Below are 22,105 nucleotides of genomic sequence, written 5' to 3' on the forward strand. Positions count from 1 at the left end.
ATTATGTTCTGCAACAGCAAAAAATAAAATTGAGGTATCTTTTTAGTCCAAATGTTGGATCTAAGTAATAATGGTCAATTAATTATGCAGAGAAGATGCTATTCAGTCAATGGTTAATGGTAATGCAATATACCTTAATATAACTTAGTAGTCTAAGATGACCTTGAGGATTAAATACATTATTCAGATGATATTTGGAAACTGACTGGAGGCAGGCATCATCTTATGCATCTTTTTTTATATGGCACTTAGAACCTCTAGTGTGGTGCTAAACATGTAGACTATTCAATATTTAAACTAAATAAATTAAGATGAAGCAATTCTAAACAAATTTGAGGATTTGCATGTCTCAGGAAAGTCTCTGAGTTCCCAATTACTTATTGCAAAGACGCTTTCTGGGTTACGTTTTGCAGTTTGACTGATTTTCTAGAAATTATCATTAAGTTTCCAAGTGACTATTTAAGTACATCATTTATTTTGGACCTACCCCAAATTACAAGATGGTGCGGCATAAAAGTCAACCTAAGTATGTAAAATGTACTAAAAAGCCGTGTTTTGACTTATAACGCCCAATTATAACTTGCTCCTATTGCTGCACTTAGCAATTTTAAAAATCACACCTTCTCTTTGGTGCCGATTAGTCCATTAACTAACACCAATGGTTACAGCAAAAACTACTAATTCATTCACAAATTTATTGAGCACCAGTTACATGCCAGGTACTATACTAGACCTGGAAATATTCTGAGTAGTAAAAGTCAAACTTACGTTCTATAATATCCGGTATTATAACTGTTTTTAAGTGCTAAATATAATGCTGTTATGATATTGATATATAATGTCTTCACACTTAGTAAATCTCTATAATAAGTAATCTGAGCGCTTGTGCATACCAACTTACTTCTTTTTGAAAACTAAGTATTTTATCCAAAATAATCTCAAAGGAAGTTTACAGAAGACTCTTACTCACCATTTCATGTACTGAGTTAGTTTTATTAATTTCAATTTGACATAACAGTTTAATCTTTGCAAAGCTGCCCGGTAAATGCCAGGAAAGTGTAACAGCTGTTGAACTGATATCCTTCACTTTGATTGAAGTAGGAATATGGGGATGAACTGTAAATACAATTTTCAAAGATTACTTTGAAAGCTCTTTTCTAATATGACAAGTGAGAGTCAAAGAAAACAAAAAACAGAAGAGATGTCATCAGTGCTGACCAACAATGTTCCACCCATTGTTGTGTGGAATACAAATCTCACCTTCACTGCTGACACCAGGCCAGCACTGTTTAAGAACCATTCACACTCAAGGTTTCTCAGCTGGCATCAGAAATACTAAAAGGTAGTAAGTCAGTCTCTACCTTTAAGGAACCCCTCATTTACTTGGGGACTGACAAACAGAAAGAAGGAAAATCAACAAGAGTATATACATTAAGTCCTAAATGCATTGTACAGATATTCACTGCTACAGGAATTTAGATGTAAGTGCACATGTACAGTGAAGATAGGACTTAAGATGAGCTTTGAAGGATGAATCAGAATGAAACTGGCAAAACAGTTGCAGAAAATCATTTCAGGCTGGGGTCTTGGCAAGAACAAAGGTACAGTGAAGCAAACTGCACATTACACTGGTGATAGTGCATATACCAAATTGAGTGATGGGAAAGAATCACGTGGAAGATATGGCTGAAATGGCAGAGGGCAGAAAAAAAAATATAAAACTGCCATGCAAGTATAAGATGTAGCTTTTGTGACCTTATGGAAAAAATCAAGACATAACAAAAAAAGATGAGAAGGAATAATCGATAAAAGTGACATATTCACAAGTAAGGCAACCTTATGCCCCTGACTGTCTCTAAGAGAAGGCCTCTACGCCACTGCTCTGTGTGTTGCAGAGCCTGGCACAGAGTTGATACACATGGAATGACCACAGGAATGAGTGCCAAAAAGACAGGCCTCTTTTATTTCTATTTTGAGCTGTACATTAATAGGGTTGGTAAAAATCCAGAAATCATCGGCAGTAAAAAGGAACAAACTATTTACTGATACATACTTGGATGGATCTCAAGGACATCATCCTTAGTAAAAAATGCCAACCTCTAAAGGTTAAATAGTGTACAACTCCATTTACACACCATTCCCAAAATAACAAAACAATAGCGATGAGGAAGAGACTAGCTGTTTTCCAGGAACAGAGATTCTAGCACGCGCCCGTGTGTGTTGATGGGGGTGTGGTTGGTATTGCTATAGTGACAATGGGAGGCGGTTCCTGTGGGCGACAGAAGAATTCTGTATCTGAACTGTATTGGTGGGTTGCATGAATCTGTACGTGGATCCGACTGCACAGAACTACACACACACACACACACACACACACACACACACACACACAATTAAATGCACATAAAAACTGGTGAAAACTGAGCAAGGTCAGTAGTCTGGTTCAGTGTTGAACAAGGGTCAACTGCCTAATTTGGACATGGTACTACAGTTACATAACATGCTACCACTGAGTAAGTCAGATGAAGGACTGTAATTATTTTTACAACCACCTGTCAGTCTACAACTATCTCAAAATAAAAAGGTTTTAAAAATTGGGCAGGGCTTCCCTGGTGGTGTAGTGGTTTAGAGTCCACCTGCCAACGCAAGGGACACAGGTTCGTGCCCCGGTCCGGGAAGATCCCACATGGCGCCGTGCAGCTAGGCCCGTGAGCCATGGCCGCTGAGCCTGCGCTCCGCCGCGGGAGAGGCCACAACAGTGAGAGGCCCGCGTACCACAAAAAAAAAAAAAAGAAAAAAAAAATTGGGCAAAAAACTATTTTCAGAAATCAAAAACTATCCGATAAAGCCACTTACAATTTCTATGAAACAATTAATTCAAATTTTTATTTGAATTTAATAAAACAGTGAAACTTGAAATTATAACGATTTTTAAATGAAATTTACAAAATTAGTATTAAGTAAATATAAAGGAAATAATCAGTAAAAAGAAATCCCTAGAAGCACTTTTCATTAATCTCAAGACATTTTACCACTTCTAAAGTTATTTTTAAGACACTGGTTTATGCAGCAGCTTACCTTTTTCAGTTATGTTAACTAAAAGTGTTGATTCTGATTGACCCAGAGGATTTCGAGCATTCAACGTAAAATTGTATATTTCTTGATTTGGAAGCATTTGAAAGAATAACTGATAGCTTTCATTTGTGGGCAACTCAACTCTTTTAAATCTAACATATTTTCCTGAAAAACTGAATTAAGAGAACATTAAAGAATATTAAAATAATTTCAAAATGGCAAGAGATTTATTGCAGGAAAAGATGAACGGGTAAATTTCTAATAAATGTTTTTTTTTAAAAGTCTGTATTTCTAATTATAGATATACTACAAACTCAGGGAAGAAAATATATACAAGGCAGAAAACAGAAGAAAAAAATCAGCCATTAAGCCCACTACCCAGAGACAGTCTCTGTTCATATTTGAGGATTCTTCCTTCTAGAGACTTTTTTAAAAAGACAAGATATCGAGTCTGCATGTGTTTAAAATGCAGTATTTATAGTATACCCAATTTTCTACAGCATATTTTGTTTTGCATTTGTTCCCATAAATGAAACAGAGCATCTTCTTATGTCATTTAATATCCTTCCAAGGTACTCCTCACTGTTCTGACAACCTTTCCCAGAGACCTTTACCTTTCAAATAAAGTGTAACTTGTATTGCGTGGGCCCACCAAGAACGTCGGTCTTCCTGGATTCCAAGTGCATATAATCTCTTTTAAGTCATATGTCTCACAGTTCAGTTTTTGAGGAATATCAGGTGGATCTAATTAAAAAAAAAAAGTAGTTACTTTGATTATGTATATTTTCTCTGAAAACGTTATGTTTCATAAATGTTAATTACATTTTGGACAATTTCCTTAAAAAATCATTTGCTTACATTTTGAATGGTGCAGGAATTACCATTCTTTGTACAGCATGTTGTTTCAGAGTTCATATTACATTAGGAGTGAGGGATTAACATATACTTAAGAGTGACCATTAGCTCATTTGGAAACTCCCCAATAGCAACCTGAAGAGATCAACTATCATGTTTTCCCCTTAAATCCCATTTCAGAGTCCATCAAATCTCTCAAAGGAACCTTTGTCCAACTAGTTAAATCAGAAAAATCTAGAGGTTAATAGTATTATTACCTATCCTCTTTATACTGTGATTTGAAAAGAAGTACCAAATCATAAGTCAGTATAAGCCATGGTACAAGTTTCAGAGTTCTTAAATAAGTTATAAGGACTATTATTTACAAAGTCACTCTTGGTAAAATTCTACATATCCCTATATTCCAAGTGACTACTGATCTTTTGTTGTTTTTCTTCTTTAATGAGACTGTTCTGTTTTTGTAGGGGCAAGACTAGAATAAGAAAAAAAGTTTTGTTTTTGTTTTGTGAGACAGAGTGATAAATAAAAATTCTACAGTCTGACACTGATTATAGAAAGTGATATTTCTGTAATCTTACTTAACCAAGCATATACAGAAACTGATATTTCCTACTGTCATATTTATCCAAACTATCTTCCATGGAGGTAAGTTTTGTTAAACGACTATCTACTCATTGAAAAAGTCTAAAAGATAACTTTATTTTTAAAAACCTGAATTTTTAAAATAGTCCTTAGTTTATCAAATAAGACTTAGAAAATTTCACACTTTCCCCAGAGATAAGCATTACATCCTTCAAGTATCTTAGGTAACATTAAGAGAAGTAATGAGTATTTATAAGAAAGTTTACCAACTGGATAATAAAACTAACACTGACATATTTATTTTGAAAACTGTTTTAAACTTAAGGACAAACTTCTGGTCGTTTTATTAAATTCACATACCCCAAATTTTGAGGATATTTAAAATGCTGATTATTTTAGGATCTGGCAGATATATTAAGTTGAAATACTTAAAATCCAAATAACAGGAGCAAACTAGACAGAAGTAGAAGGAAAAATTGAAGGAGAAAAAAATATGAGAGGGCAGTACTTGAAATATACTGACTTTCTTTTCAAAGAAATTCACTTACAAAAGAATCAATTGAAGCTAGGTAAAAGCTCAGTATAAATCAATTGTCTTTCTATATAGCAGTCTATAGAAAACGCAATTTAAAAACATCAATTTTTAATAGCACCAGAAAACATCAAACACCTAGGAATAAATTTACCAAAAGATATAAAAGACCTCATATCACTAAAATAAATCAAAGAAAATCTAAATAAATGGAAGGCTATACCATGTTCATGGTTTGGAAGACTCAAATTTTAAGAATAAAAATCCTCCTAAATTGATAGATTTAATGTAATATCAATCAAAATCCTGGCACGTTTGAATGTGTATGTGTGTATGTAGGGGAAAACTGACAAGCTGATTCTAACATTTTCAGCCTTTTCAGTAAAGAATGGGGTAACAGGCTACCCATAAGGGAAAGGAAAGTAAATCTTGATCCCTAACTCACACCACAGTCTGCCCTTGCTGCAAGTTTCTAAAGAGCTCCCTCTGAAGTGAAATGTTACTGTTGCTCCTGAAATGACAAATATTGATCAATATTTCAACCTCCAAATGTTATAAATGAAAGCTAAATTATGAACTAAACAGCACTATGATAAAAGATTAGAACATTGTTAGAAACAATAAAAACAGTGAATATTCTCATCTTCTAAGTTTTAATTTTTTATTTCATTCTTTTAAGTGAGTATCTCACTTTTTGGTATCACTTATCAAGCAGTTTCGCTACACTGGTTCTTTACTTAGACTCCATGATCATTTGTGAGGAATGTTGCACATCACTTCCTAAAATTCCATTTAGGAAAGAAAATTTAATTTTTTAAATTTCTAAAATTTAAATTTGAATATATCCTCACTCTCACTTGAATTCCAAAATGCCTTACTGGAAGGCAAAAAGAGAGTAAGGTTACAGCCATCAAGCTGAGAAGGGCACCTAATCCCCTTCCCTTGGGAATCTATCAGCAACTGAATGTAATTTATCATAAATTTCTATGGAAGTAGAAAAGTGACTGAAAGCGGCTGATCCACAGCATAACTGACAATCGTAAGGAAAAAAAAAGCATAAGAAAAATCACTGAGTGAGCAAAAGAAAATGACAAAATCCATTCACTACATTTCACACATTTTATTCATGAGACCCTTGGACCACTAGAAACTTTAAGTTCCGAATGTGAGCAGGAAGGGAAGCACTGCTGGAGGCAAAGCCATCAGTGCATTATAACATTACAGTTACCACAGGGGAGGGGACAGAAAAACTCTAAATACAAAAGTATCTGTGGGGCTTCCCTGGTGGTGCAGTGGTTGAGAGTCCGCCTGCCAATGCAGGGGACATGGGTTCGTGCCCTGGTCCGGGAAGGTCCCACATGCCGCGGAGCGGCTGGGCCCGTGAGCCACGGCCGCTCACAACGGTGAGAGGCCCGCGTACCGCAAAAAAAAAAAAAAAAAAAAGTATCTGTGGATGCACAACACAAGCCATATAGGTAGGGCAGTCCACCCACAACAACTTTTGGAAACGTCATGGAATGTAGAAGTGACCATGTTAAAAGATGCCCCTGCATTACGGAGAGTACATCAGACACAGAACACAGGGAGAGGGGGACTCTTCCTCCCCCCATGTCCTGCAGCCACCCTCCTCTCATCAGAGAAGTGTAGGTTATGCTTTTGAAAGATTTTGTGTAAAATCATTACAATTTCTTTAATTCAGGTACTTTAAAAAAAGGTATGCTTTAATTAGGTGGGAAATTAATTTATATGAAAAAATTCCTAAATGATGTAGGAGTAAGAAATATTATATACTACCTGCCCTTGACTCAACAAAGCTGTTAACTAAGAATTTAAACTAAAAATTAGTAGATGAATGTTTCAAATCTTTATTACAAAAGCTACAAATTATATAGATACAGGTATGTAGAAAACAAGCTTAGAACTCACCTTAAAACAAGCAAAAATGCTGGTACCCTCATATGTCATTTGCATCAAAGAATAAAAAAATAAGAAAGAAATAAAATCATCCCCCCGAAAAAGCATTAAGGCTTTCAAAGAGGACCAAAACAGATTAATAGGAACTCTTTTCTTAAACAAAAAATTATATACTTACATCCTGCAAAAATAACTGTTCCAAACATGTTATCTTCTACGGAGAAAACCACATTTGTTCCACTACTTTCGGAAGCAGAAATATTACGGATCTTGATTGCAACATTTTCCCCATCGAGATGGATAAGGGGACAATATGTGCTGCCAATCTGTGCTGATAACACTTTTTCTTGAGTCACACAACATACTGTTATATCTGAGCCTACAAGTAGCACTCTGTCTTGAGGAAAAACCTTAGTCTGAGAATCAGGAGACCCTAGAAAGAGCAAAAGGAATTATAAATACTTTAGAAGTCTTTTACATAAATTAGCCCAGTGTACATAAAACACACTGTTAGGTATTTTGTAATTATGGTGGCCCAAAGATAAGGTACGCCCCCCCCCCCCAGGTTTCAAAGGAGCAAGACATACACAAGAAATAAAAATGTGTGTGGTTTTATTTACTTATGATGGGGTGATGGCGGGGGGAGTAGAGGGGACTGCAGGTTGCCGTGTAAGGTCACAGGTTAATATCTAAGAAGTCTAAACGTTCAAATTAAGTGGGTTTATCCACATGTGAAAAATCCACACCAAGAAAAAGGTACACATTAAATAATTCCATTCCTTTGAAATTATTCTATGTATTTAGATCAGATGTCCTAATTTCCATCAGCTTACATGCATGGTTAAATACTCCACATCCTAAAAAGCACTTTCTAAAAAAAATCCCAACTCTGTAGGTTAAAGCCACCCTTTTGTTTTTATTTTCCTAAATAGCCAATTTAAAAATATTATCTTTAGTCTCCTTTCTACCTACTCACTCTTTAATCTACTGCAATCTGGCTTCTACTCTGGCCACTTTACTAAATGGCTCCACGGCCTAACTGCTCAATCCAGTGGCCACGTCTTAGTAATCTTTCCTTCAACTTCCACAGCATCTGGTATGTTGCCTAAAGTCTTCCTTCTCAAAACTCCCTTCTCTCTTGGGGTGTAGACTACTTACTTTTGCTACTCTTAACCCTCTGGCTGCTGTTTGTTTTGCTGGCCTCATTTTCTTCCATCCTCCCCTCCTCATACAAGCTTCTAAGAGATGTGTCCTTGGTCTTCATGCCCCTTTCCTTGAGTTATGTTAACCTCCAAGATTTAAAAATTTTCACATCACGTATGTTAACGATTCTCAAGTACACAGTTGACCCTTGAACAACACGGGTTTGAACTGCATGGGTTCACTTACGTGTGGATTTTTTTCAATAGTAAATACTACAGTACTACAGGATTTGCGGTTGGTTGAATCCTCGGATGTGGAACCACACATACGGAGGTTCCACGGGTATGGAGGGCTAACTATAAATTATGTGTGGATTTTCCATTACAGGGAGGGTCGGAGCCCCTGAGCGTTACCCAGTTGTTCAAGGGTCAACTGTATATCTCCAATTCGAACTAATCACCTGGATGCCGAATTTGTATTCCCAACTGACAATGAGAAATTGCTCCCAGGCACTTCACAGTTACCTCAAGCTCAACACATTAAAATTAAAATTTATCTTTCCCACCTAGTTTGTTCATATAGTTTCTGTCTCATTGGACAGCATCACCAGCTACCCAGCTGCCCAAACTAATAGTCATCTTCGGCTCTATTTCTCCCCTACCAAAAGCATAGTCGCTAATTCTAATTCGGTCTCTTCAGTGTTTTCATACTTCTTCCCTCTTTTCATTTCTAAACCCAGGTGTCCTATTTTATACCTTCACTGTCTTTTGCTGAACTACAAGATTCTCCTTATTAATCTGCCTGCTTCCAGTCCTTCCTCCCTCTGATCCATTTCTCCATATTGTCACTAGAGTAAATAATCTACAATGATTACCAGCCTTTTAAAGCACTTTATTTTATTGTCAACAATTTTCTAGGCCCTCTCTCACACTGCCAATATTATACCTGCCTGAGTTTTATTCAATGTACAGATGATTTTTGATATACCTGCAGATTCACACTGTTAATTTTATTTTATTTTTTTGGCATGCGGGATCTTAGCTCCCCGACCAGGGGTCAAACTTGCGCCCCCTTCATTGCAAGCTCGGAGTCTTAACCACTGGACTGCCAGGCAAGTCCTATACTTGCGGATTCCCATGTTCTCTGCAGTAACTGCAGCTCACAGCAGTCTGCTCTATGGGCAAGAAATTGGGAGCTCTATTTTAAAAATATGGACTTGATCTCATTACCGCCTACATAAAATTTTTAAATGTTCTCCCAATGTCTATTCGAAGTGATTTTTAAACCTGGATGTTTATCTAATCACTCAGTATGTTCTTTAAAAATACAGATTTCTGAAGCCTATCTCAGTTTTTGAATCAAAATGTTCTGGGTCAGAAGACTTGGAAGATCCCCCGGTGACCCTCATGCATCCAAATGGGGTTCAGAGAACTAAAACCGTGAGCTAAACCCTACCCTTAAGCAAGACTAATCTAATTCATCTGAAATGAAAATCCTTTAAATATGCACTTACAAGAGATGTTCTTCAGTGGGCTCCAGTCGCTCCACTCTTTGCGACCAGAGAACTGAGGATCATCAATGTAGCATCTAATTCCCACATAGTGAGTGGCGCACTCCAAGGGCATGTCTGAGGTCCAGCTCCAGTGATGAATTGTATCTCTGCCATTCAGGGTTGTATTGTGGGTCACCTACAAAATGAACACAAAAACAAAATTCTATTTCCAAGTACTATGTCCTGCTCTCTCTTAGGGTTAAAAAAAACACAACAGACTGTATACAATTACCAGCTAAGTAAATCAAAGCTTTGCTCTTTTGTAAAACTATCTGTTTTCTATAAGGCATAAAAGGAGAGTTGTAGTAATAATAATTATGATTCATTTATGTTTACTTCTTCAACTTTAGGGCCTACTTCATTATTACACAAGATGTTAATAGTCCAAAATGTTCAATACAGTTCATGAGAAAATACACCATTGCCTAAAATGGTCCCATTTTCCATGGACAAAAAACCGTTAATGCTTTTTTTATCTCCAAGGGTTAAAGTCAAAGAGAGGAGAGCATTTCAACAAAATAAACTATTATTTTAGACTGGATTATTTTTTTATATAAATGTCATATATTTCAAATTTTATTTTTAAATATGCAACTTATAATAATATAGAAAGCTTAATTTCAATTGTGGAAAATGGGCAAGATTTCAACCAAATATATGAGGATATACTAAAAGAGACCTTGGGACTTCTGGTTGAAGACAACAGATTAAATAAATGTACTTCCTTCTCTTTACTTCATGAAATTCCTCTAGAACAAAAGTACAAGATTTTTTTTTTTTTTTTAAGGCACAGATGCACAAGGGCAAAAAATTGAAGAAACAATACTGGTAAGATTCTGGACACTGGAAAGCAGATGGGCAATGGTAACTAACTACGCATTCTAAAGGCTGGGGCACTCCTGCCTTCTTCCCTACTCAGCCCCCAGGATACTGATGGCCAGGTACATACTCACCAGGTAAGAGTCTAAGCAAACTTTTCTAAGGAGCATATGAACAGGTCAAGATAAAAACCTAAAATAATATTAAGATTTTTCCAGCTTGACAGCCCATCCTAATCACATACAGTGGTGCCCTAGCCAACAAGTCCCACCCAGGCAAACAAAAGTTCCAATTAGACTTGTTTTATTTTTCAAGAACCACTCACTTAAATATGAGCAGCAACCAGATGACCAGAAAGGGGAGAAAAAGTTCTAATGTGAAAGTCAAAGATCAAAACAACAACAACGAAAAAGCAATGTGAAAAAACAGAATGCACAGAAAGAAAAAAAATTTTAAATCACTGATAACCTCAAAGATAAGAAGAGATATTGCATACATGAAACAAGAACATGATAAATTTTTTTAAAAAAAGGACTAAGAAAAGGGATCTCTTGTATATTAAAAAGTATATTAATAGAAATTCAAAAGTGCAAGATAAACTTTAGGAAAAATTGCTCAGAAAATAGAGCAAAATACTGATGGAATGTAAGAATGATAAGATAATTAGAGGAAAGGTCAGAAAGGTACAATTTCTAAAGAACAGAAGTTCTAAGAAAAAAAGGAGAAAAAAGAGATGAGGAAATCAAAGACATAAAATAAGAATTTCCCAAGCTGACAGGCATGTGTTTTCAGACTGAAAGGGGCCTAATGAGTGTACAGCACAACAGATGAAGATAGATCTACAATGAGAAGCAAATGGAACAATGCCTTCAAAATCTTGAGAAAATTTTCCAACCTAGGATCTTTTTACCCAGCTGAACTAGCAATCATGAGTGAATGCAGAATAGACATCTTCAGAAATGTAGTATCTCAATGTATTCATCAAGTAGCATTTTACATTCCCACCAGAAGGGTATGAAAGTTTCAATCCTTCTGCATCTTATCAATATTTGGAATTGACAGTCTTTTAAATTTTCCTGGCAACTAATTTAATTTTTTTTAAATAAAATATATCTGTAAGCTACCACTGCAGTTAGCAGAGAGTATCTACAAAAAATAGCAAATAACTACTAGAATTTATGCTTCCACCAAAATGAGGAAACAAGGAATTCAGGAAAAAGAGGATCCATCATAAGACAACTATAAAAGGAATCCTCTGAATGAGGATGAACCATAGCTTCCTAACAAATGTGTTGAAGAACACAGAGGTTTGTCTCGAATGGGTTATAGGTATACCCAGGTATTAATCTCTTCAAACCAAGGGTTGGCTACTGGGAGTGGAGGCTGCTGGAGCTCCTGAGAAACCTCAGAATACTCAGCTATTTGCCACACTTTGTGCTATACAAATATTTGGCAGCATCCACATGAGCTCTTACATGAAAAGGGTCAGGAAGTAAGTCAGAAGGCCCTCAGAGAGATGTATTCAGAAAGACAAAACTGATGTTTGTTTGAACATTTCGACAGATTTACACAACCTAGAAAGAATTTAGGATTGAATTAATGAAGCAGACAAATAAAAACTGTAAGTACAAGACAATACGAGAAGATGTACAAGAAAAAGGAAAAGAATAGTAAACACTATTTGGTTCAGTTATAAATAGTGTTCACATTACTGTAATCCAAATAATGAATACTGGTCTACCAAAAATTATAACATAATGATATTGGAAAAAAATAAGAAGTGGAGAGAGAGAGAGAAAGAGAGAGAGTGTGCGTGTGCGTGCACACGCATGTGAGTGCACATACATGCGAGTGCGTGTCCCTGGGCTGGGAAGTGAGACAGGACTAAATTCTCATTTTCCATTGTGGGAAATTAATAAAACATTGCTCAAAAAACTAAACAAATAATAACAGCAACATAAGCAGGCTATCTGGAAAAATGGAGACAAATAATAAAAGAATCAGCTAAAAGAATTCCTTGTTTACAAGAGAGAAAAATGAGAGGAGGAGAGAGGGCTGCATAACTCCCAGGCATCATTCACATCCTGGCTTGCGCAGTGCAAAGCTTCCACAGCTGTTTGTGAGGCTGCGGGCAGAAAATGTCAAGTTATAAATGAAACACTATAAATTAAACTTATAAATGAAACTCACATTTATAGTGTTTCATGATCTTTAATGATCTTTAAGCTATTACAAAATAATAGCATTATAACCTGTCATAAAATGACTGATTATAAGCAATTCTACCTTAAATACTAATACTAATAATATAATTATAAATAAAAATGTCATATTTTACTATGGACAGGAGTAACTTTTTAAAATTAATTTGTTCTAGCTCTATTTTTCTTGCCTCTTGCTATTTTTCCCCATAGAAACATTTTTCTCCAAAGATCATATTCCAAAAAGTAGGGAATTACTATCTTGCCATTGCTGTCTTGTTACACATCTCGTGGCAATGAGTTACATGATCTTAGAAGAATATTTCTATTCATTTATGTTTGATTTCACTTACATGTCAAAGAGTATCCCTCTTACTCCAGCATCCCTAAGTCAGTTAAAAAAACAAACAAACCATCTAGCTCCCAAAGGAAGTAATAACAACTAATAGCTGTTTAGTAGCTTTATAAATATCATATCATTTACTACAGCAAATATTAGCACCATTTTACAAATAAGAAAAAGGAGGTTTTGAGAAGTCATCCTAAGCCAGTAAGTAGTAACGCAGAATATAAAATGTTAGGCCATAAAAAATGCTACACAATACAATTTTAAATAAGTAATAGTTTTAAGACAATAATGGTAGAGCTATATCAAAGTTAGCTGCAAATCAGACTGACACACAAGAATTGCCATTAAAACTCAAGAAAAGAGAGAGCATTTTTACACTGAGGTAATTAGAATGGGCTTTAAAATAAGGGATAGGATTTGACCTGGGTCTTGAAATGTGTATTCAATTTGTATAGGTGAAAAGGAAAGGGAGGGCATCTTAGATGAAAATAAGTATACTGATTATGTAATACAATACAGATGGTATTGGTTAAGGAAGAGCACAGACTCTGGAATCAACTGTCTGGGTTTGATTCCTGGCTCCTCCACTTAATGTATTCCTGTGACTCTGTATCTTCATCTGTAAAATGGGGGTGATGCTAACAGAGCCTCCCCCAGGGGCCTATTGTGAAGATGCAAACTATTAACATATAGAGAGCTTTCACAATAGTGCCGGAAAGGGGAATGCCAGAAGCATTGGAAACAAGGTAACTACAATTATGGCTGCTACTCTTTCAGGATGTAATACACAGGTTGTCAAAAAGGAAAAATAATACAGTGACTATGAAATACAGAATAATACTATTTATTATCTTTACTATTTTATCTATGTACTTAGGCAAATAAACTGTAAAATCATGGTCTTCTAATTCTTAAGTCTATAACTAGGCATATTTCAAGTGCATTAAAGAGGAAAAGAGTAAAAGGATGAAAGAGGGAATTCCCACGTACTAGCTGTCAATACTTTTCACTGCTATATCTCACTATTCCTTAGATTAATAATAAACTAAAGATGGATCATTAGGAAACTATTCATAAACAAGATTTTAAAATTAGAGAAAAAAAACCATGTACTATTAAATATAAGAATGTTATTTTGGATTCAGATAAATTCAAACTTATAGATTTATTCAAACTTACAGATTTATACAAACTTATAGATTTATACTTATAGATTTCTCAACAATTACTATGGCTAAATATGTTGCAAAACATTTATTTTTATGTCTGTGGTGTTAGATAATTTATAGTAATACGTAAATTAAATTATATGTATATTTTTAATTTCATTTATGTAAAAACATGCATATAAAAAAGGTTTGACAGGAATACACAAAGATATTGTTTACTATGTTCAAGTGGCAGAATCATGGATTAATTCTCCCTTAATTTCCTAAACTTCTTATAATGGTTACACATTATTTCATTAATTTAGTGAGTTTTTCAGGCATAGCATACAGTTTTTACTGAACCCCCAAAGGATATCTGATTTACTTCTTTAATAATCTAAAGGTTCACTGTTGCCACTTTAAAATTATAAAAAAGTATTCAGTTCTTTAATGTCACAGGAAAAAAGCTATTTTTGTTCAAACTTACTGATTTTACGATTTCCATATTCTTTTTACGTAGAACTTTGATTTCCCAGATGACATTTGAGTGATGTGGAAAAACAGAACCCTTGTCATTCCACTTTAGGTGTAATGTAGAAGTTGAGAAATCAGCAGACAAATCCACGATCTCTGGAACATCTGGAATGAAGGCTTAAAAAAAGGAAACAAAAGATAAAACTTAGTCAAATAAGTAACTATTTTTCATATTATAATCCCATTAATCAACTAATGTTAAACTCTACTTCTTGATCAAAAAACAATTAAGGATTAAATTCTTGCACCTCCTACTGAAAAAAGAGAATAAATATATGTATTTATTTGTATAAGCAGCTCCTAACTGTTCATCAGCCAAATCTGAGAAAATTATTTACCAGCCCGCTGTTTCAAATCCATAATACATCTTCTAATACAAACAGCAACTGAGTTCCCACAACACTCCAGTGTCACTGGGTCTGAAATCTCCAAGCAGACAACATTGGAGAGAAGTGAAAAAGCTCCCTTTGTATAGATTATGGAGAGCTGGCCTTGGTAAACCTTTCCATCTGTTTTCTCTGCACCCTTCCCCACTCATCTCCAGTCACAGCCTGCATGCTAGGGAAAGTTACCCACTTGAGGATGCAATGAGCTACTACTGGCATAGGCAGCAGTAAACAGCAGCAAGACCGTGGTAGGGACCAAAGCATTGAGTTGAGGAAGCCAACAAGGTTCTAAGAAGTACTTGGCAGGATCTGGGAAGTCCTTCAGAAAGGCTAGTTTGCAGTGGTGTGCAACAGGTCTGCAGGTGATTGAGAAAGAGATAAGGTGATAAAGCAGAAGACAGCTGGAGAAAGCCTGGCTATAGTAATAAGGATGTGGCTCAGGATGCCATATATGGAAAAGAAAGGACAAAATCTAATGGGCATTTCAAAGAAATGACTGGGTCAAAGAAATGAAGGATTAGTAATAACCAAGACATGAAAACATCTAAGATTTCTTCAAGTCACTAGCCCAGAAAGCAGGAAGAAAGGCAAAAGGAACCAGGGACAATTGTGAAGAGATGTGGGAGTCTGGCCATGGATGACTAAGTGTTGGGGAAAAAAAGACCATCAATGGAGGGGGGACGTGCAGACAGTAAGTGAGAATGGGGACCAATCAGAGAGTGCACACAGACTCAAGAGGAACTCGCTGAGTGCAGCTCAGAAATGAACATAACACACCGACACAAAACAGCCAAAGCTTGTTTGAGAGCTAGTGACAGTCACACCTTCAAGGAGCCAGAGACCCCAGCAAGAATCCCGAGAGGGAATGACATAGAAGCAGAAGGAAACCAGAGAAAATCTGGCATCACTGAAATCAAAAGAAATGGGTTGTCGTCCAGGCCCAGGAAAACAGAGTTCAGAGAGGAAGGCTGAGAAAAGACCACTGGTGGTCTTTTGATGCTGGTGAGGGTACCGTCAATTCCTGAGAAAGAAGGCTGGCAGGGCAGTAGGCTCTGAAGCTGTAGTACAAAAGGTAAAGAGAAAAACCATGCTCAAGGATAGAGCCTCTCACAGGGAGAAACTGGTAAACTTAAAAAAAACAAAACAAAAAGGTAGCCGAAAGAGTAAGGTATTCTTCAAAATCTTCAAGTCTTCCTACCTGTAGGGAATGAGTATATTAATGAAAAATGTGGGGATCAGTGGAAAACACACAAGGTATGAGCCTGTTCTGTTCTATGAAATTCAGGCTTTCTGGTATGAAGGGCTCTTTCTTGCCTGTGCTCTCCTCAAATGACAGTAAGGTGAAGGTAAGTTGAAAGAAATCCAGAGTCACAGGCTCTCAGGGCCCACATCTATCCTAGTGCTGCCCCACGAAGTTCAAGGACCATTAAGTAAAGTCACTTCCAGCACAGCTGCGGGAGCTGACAGAGAGGGTGGCTGAATGTTCTGAAGAACAAAAAGGGCAAAGCAGACCAATATAATATCAATTATGTGTAATATAACTTAGTCTTGGAACTTAAAAATAAGTTTTTACTAAACTTACTTAAAATGTACTGATCACAGTGCTCTACACTGGATTTACGTAAAATGTTTAGGGTCACACAGGAAACAGAACATGTGGATTAAAGCCTAAAATATGCAGCAGTCAACAGTTACTCAGCTACATAAGGACAGTGGAGGATGCTTTACACGAGAAGTTTAAGTGGGAAACTGCTTTTAAAAAAGAAGGAGCAAATGAGGAGTAACAAGCTGATTCAGTGCCAGGAGGGACAAGTTCAAGGTGGCAGGGCAACCACACAGAGCAGAGGCTGCCAAGAACACGGATCCTTCAAATGTTCCAAGATGTCACAACGTAGTAACTTAAAATTATTAAACATGAGAGTACTTTATTAAGGCAACACTCATCTATTAAAATGCTTCCCTCCCTGAAAAGTACACATAATTAACATTTTATCTAAATAGCAGTGGGCTATTCTTCAAAACCCAAGTCATACCTGATATTTCCAGCTAAAGACAGTAACAGCCATAATTACAAAAAGATTAAACACAGTTTTTTCACGACTTCATAGTATACTTCTTCACTGTATGCCAGGGAAGTTCCCCTAAGCTCCCACGAACTGTCATCTGCATTTTTCTCCAGCTAAAATACACTTGAGGACAATGTTAGCTTGCTTTCTAGAAACTACAAACTTTGCAGCTAGAAAAAATTTCATCAGTCTTGTTTATTTTTTAAATAAAGCTGGTTTATCTTTACCCATAACCTCCATGCCCCTTCTGCCTTAGAACATCAGAAGATGGGAGCTTTCCCAGCTCTTTTATAGGATCCACGTTATTTATTCTGCCTCATACAGATGCAAATTTTTAGGTTATTTTAAGAAACTTAGAGATTAAAAATCTTACAAAGACTTATTTTTGTGCTTTCCCTTGTCAATTAGAAGCTTATTAGAGGGGACTTTCCCAGTGGCACGGTGGTTAAGAATCCGCCTGCCAATGCAGGGGACATAGGTTCAATCCCTGGTCCGGGAAGATCCCAGATGCTGCGGAGCAACTAAGCCCATGCACCACAACTACTGAGCCTGCACTCTAGAGCCCGTGAGCCACAACTACTGAGACCGTGTGTCACAACTACTGAAGTCTGCGTGCTCTAGAAGCCTGCATGCCACAACTACTGAGCCCGCATGCTGCAACTACTGAAGCCTGCGCACCTAGAGCCCGTGCTCCACAACAAGAGAAGCCTGTGCACCGCAACAAAGAGTAGCCCCCGCTTGCCACAACTAGAGAAAGCCCACGTGCAGCAACAAAGACCCAACACAGCCAAAAATAAATAAAATTAAAAAAAAGAAGCTTATTAGATATATGTATATGTGTTAAACATCTTCTTTGCTTTATACGTATACTTTTGAAAGCATCTTAAGATTTAAAGAAAACTTACTTTCTCATACTTTTATTTAGTAGCAAACTGCCAAAGAACCCAAATCTTCTAATGCACAGCTCCACTATCATTTCACAGCATCTCTTGCATATGACAGGTGTTCAAAGGTTTGCTGATGGACCCACCTCCCTCTCTTATATTCATCTAATTTGCTTTTCATTTTCTTATCAGTATTTTCTTATTTGAGTAGCAGTAGTAATATCTTAGTGTTGGGATACTGTTAATCTAATATTCAAATCACAATGAGGCCCATTATTATTAAAAATGCTGTCAACAAATTACATGCTATGCAAAAACAGTGAACTATTAATCCAGTAAGTCACCTAGAGTCTGTCCTGATTTGCCTTTCGAATTCTGACACTTATCTTCAAGTAGCTTCCCAGACAGAACCTTCGCAATCCCTACTGAAAAAGCAGACAGCACAAACTGGCTCTCTGACAGAGTCCTGGGGAAATTTTTGAAAATCTGGAATAAAATTAAGTTAGATTCCCTCATACCTTAGTACAAAATAATTCCAGATGGATGAAAGATTTAAGCATGATAACAAAACCAAAAACTCATGAAGAAAAATATCAAGAGATTCTATTATATAAAAATGAAAATCGGTGGTATGAAAAAAACACCACAAAGTTTAAATTTTAAACTTGCAAAAGTATTTGTAGCAAATAGGACAGAAGTAATAACCATACTATACAGAAAGCTCTTGTGAACTAACGAGGAAAAAGATGAATTTCAACATGAGAGAAAATTTACAAAGGATATAAATAGTTCAGAAAAGAATAAAAATGATAATTTTAAAAAGTAATCACAGAAATATAAAAACAACAGCGCTATAATTTGGGGGCCATCAGATTGAAAGCGCAAATCTAAGACAGACAGACAATACCCAGTCCTGGCAAGGATGCAGACAAGCAGGCATGCTCTAATATGATGTCTGTGGGAATGCAAAAAGATTCAAAATGTGGGGGGAGCAACTGGTAGCGGACATCAAGAGTCATAAAAAGCGGATGTCTTTAATGTAGCATTCCCAATTCTAGGAAATTTAGCCTAAGAAAATCATCACACAAATTCAGCAACATATATGTGCAAAAAATGTTCATTAAAGCATTGGTAATAATGCTGAAAGACTAGAAATAAAAATCTCAATGTTAATAATCAATGACAATCCCAAACTCCCTAGCTATCCCTCCCCCCACACTTCCCGCCCCCCGCCCCGCCCCGGTTTGAAATTGACAGGTACACACTGCTGTATTTTAAATGGATAACCAACAGTAGGATGACCTACTGTATAGCACAGGGAACTCTGCTCAATATTATGCAACAACCTAAATGGGAAAAGAATTTTTAAAAGAATAGATACATGTATATGTATAACTGAAAAAAAAAAGACATCAATCTAGTTCAATTTTAACAAGGCTTCTATTTAAAACGATGTGGTAATTGATTATAATAAAATAGTATAAGTAAAAAAAATTTTAATAAAATATATAATTTGCTAAAAATAAAATAAAATACAATTTGCTAAAAAAAATCAATGACAAAGTAATTATGGTACCTCCATTCAATGGAATACTAGGCAGCTATAATGTAGATTTATTTACATAATAACTTGAAAATCTATATCTTCTGATAAGCCTATAATAAAGTAATATAAACTTTACTGTTTATACACACACACACACACACACACATAGAGAACACATGTAAGTATTAACAATATTTCTTCCCGGGTATTGGGATCATGGCTGATCTGCACAAAACCATCTCACATGTATCTCACATACAACTACAGAAAGAAAATAACAAACATGGCTCTTCTCTATCTTGAAAACAGCCCTATGTAGCACTTTACCCAGACAATACTTCAGCCAGAAAATGAGACCGGTTCTAAGTTCCTGGACAGCATGCTTTGCTATTATCCTTTCAAAATCTGTGCTATGTCAGACACAGACCACTCCAAACATGCACCTTGCCTGTAAAATTGGAGAGATCACCAAGTTGCTTATATTTTCTTTCCCTTGCTTCAAAATAAGTCATCCTTATAAGACTCACTGTAATATCATTATGATGCCATCCCATAATAGTTGTCAGAAGGCAACAAACCTGCCTACCCCACCATTAAGAGAGTCAAGACCACTGGAGTTTTTAAGGTCTCATTGCATGGCAAAATTTCCATCTCCAAGAGCCTGGATTTATTTCATGCTTCCACCCAGCTTGTAGCATATGTCCTAGGCATTCGGTCAACACATCTATAAAAAATGCCTGCTACGTGCAAGGCACTGGACTAGACACTAGGTGTAGAAGACAAAGTCTCTGCCCTCAGGGAACCTGTTTTCTTGTAGAGGAAATACACAGGAAGCACCTAATTATATAATAAATTATTTATGCAATTGTGAGAAATACCACAAAAGAGAAATACAGACTGCCTAAAGGAATGTTAAGAAAGGAATGGGGTCTCCTCTGGGAGGGGATGGTCAAAGACTATTTCCTAAGGATGGCTGAGGAATTCTGAAAGGCATGCAGGAATCAACGAAGTAGAGGGGTAGGAGAAGAGAAACCAACCGTGGGAAGGACCTTAACTTGTGTGACGTCTATTTGACTGACCAGAGGAAGAGTTTGCTTCCATCTTGATCTTGGCTATGCTCCACAATTGGAAGTATGGTCGCAGGGTAAATGAGAATATTAGTTTAACAAAATATATAAAAGAATGGTAAATTCCTGTCAATTATAAAGCAGCACAATACTAACAAAGGCACCATTCTGAGTTATTTTCAAATCAATTTTCTTTTCAAATACTTACAAACATTTTTTTCATTTAGTGTGAATTTACTTATAAAACTTCCAAAATCATGTAAAGGGTTTATTGTTATTTCATGATCACCAGGTAAAAGAGCTGGGATTTTAATATTTTTCTCCAATCGATAACAAGAATGGGACCTGCAATATAAGAAATCAAATTTTAATTAGCAGATAAAATGGAGCGCAATTTTCATAAAAACTTGATTAACACAAAATTCAGTGGAAAATACTTTGTTCTTTTGTATACAAAGATATGACAGGTTACATCGCATTTTAAGACTGAAAAAAAGCGAGGTAAATGGTAAGTCCATCAATGTGGTGGTAGGAAAAATAACCAGACTGTATCAGAAAGTCAAGAGAGTAAGCAGAGACGATTCTATCAAGAAACTTAGGGCTTTAGCATGGCCTTCAAACCCCGCCCAACCCTGCCTTTGCACACACCCTGCCCCCCCACAGTCCCCTTCTGGACCGACCACTACAGGGTCCCCATCACTGAGACTTCAACCAGCTTGTCTGCTCCTCTGTTTTGCCTCACGGTTCACTCGTACAAAACGTTCTCATGTTCTCATCAGCTCCGCTTTCAAAGTGCTTCTAGTTCCCACCCATTACCTCTCAGACAAAAGTGAGTTTTTCTTCTGTGGTTCCACGGCCCTCTGTATCTTTATAGGGCATGTTTACACGCTTCGTTATTCACATACATTTCTAATTTCCCGTAAAGTTTTAATTCAAGCAAAAGGACTTTGGGTGTCTCCTGCATCACCGCCCTGCCCCGCACAGGCCTCTTCACATTCCTAAGTGAATTTAGGACTGAGGACTTGAAAGGGTCGGCTAACCTCACGTGTGTGGTTTCTTTACGTGCCAGCAACAGAAAACCACCCGAATTCTCTAAATCATCCTTTTTCATACATTGATACCATTGTACCCAATATTCTCTCAGGTTGGAATGGCTTTCTGTCCTGTTTCTGCTGAGAAAACTGAGTATTCCTACTCCACCACCACGCTTCTGACAGCCTCTCTGGACCTCACACTCCTTAGTCAATGCTCCCTCAGACCATCACAGACAATTAGCATCAGCGCTTAATCCACAGTCTCATTATGCTCTGCTTCTCGTGAACTCCTGGAGCCCGGATAACTTCTTCTCTGTGGATTCTGCAGTGGTCAGTAGTGCTATTTACCAGATTTTTCGGATTCTCCCTTTCTGGATTCACAGGAGGATTGCATTTCCCTGCTCCTCTGACACAAGGC

The 22,105-nt window shown here is 36.6% G+C and overlaps 1 protein-coding gene across 3 annotated transcripts in view; it reads right to left on the minus strand.

Moving 5' to 3' along the window:
- The window catches only part of LIFR (LIF receptor subunit alpha), an 81,563-nt gene that overhangs the window by 26,410 nt on the left and 33,048 nt on the right, over positions 1-22,105 (minus strand). For all 3 annotated transcript variants that reach the window (XM_079915673.1, XM_079915674.1, XM_079915675.1), the window contains 7 exons: positions 20,862-20,998; positions 14,658-14,821; positions 9,615-9,789; positions 7,137-7,391; positions 3,690-3,819; positions 3,079-3,248; positions 971-1,116 (listed from right to left, as the gene is read on the minus strand). In XM_079915673.1, the coding sequence (XP_079771799.1) occupies positions 971-1,116; positions 3,079-3,248; positions 3,690-3,819; positions 7,137-7,391; positions 9,615-9,789; positions 14,658-14,821; positions 20,862-20,998 (1,177 nt within the window). The remainder of the gene's footprint in view (positions 1-970; positions 1,117-3,078; positions 3,249-3,689; positions 3,820-7,136; positions 7,392-9,614; positions 9,790-14,657; positions 14,822-20,861; positions 20,999-22,105) is intronic.

This window comes from Stenella coeruleoalba (assembly GCF_951394435.1).
Source record: "Stenella coeruleoalba genome assembly, chromosome: 3".
NCBI lineage: Eukaryota > Metazoa > Chordata > Mammalia > Artiodactyla > Delphinidae > Stenella > Stenella coeruleoalba.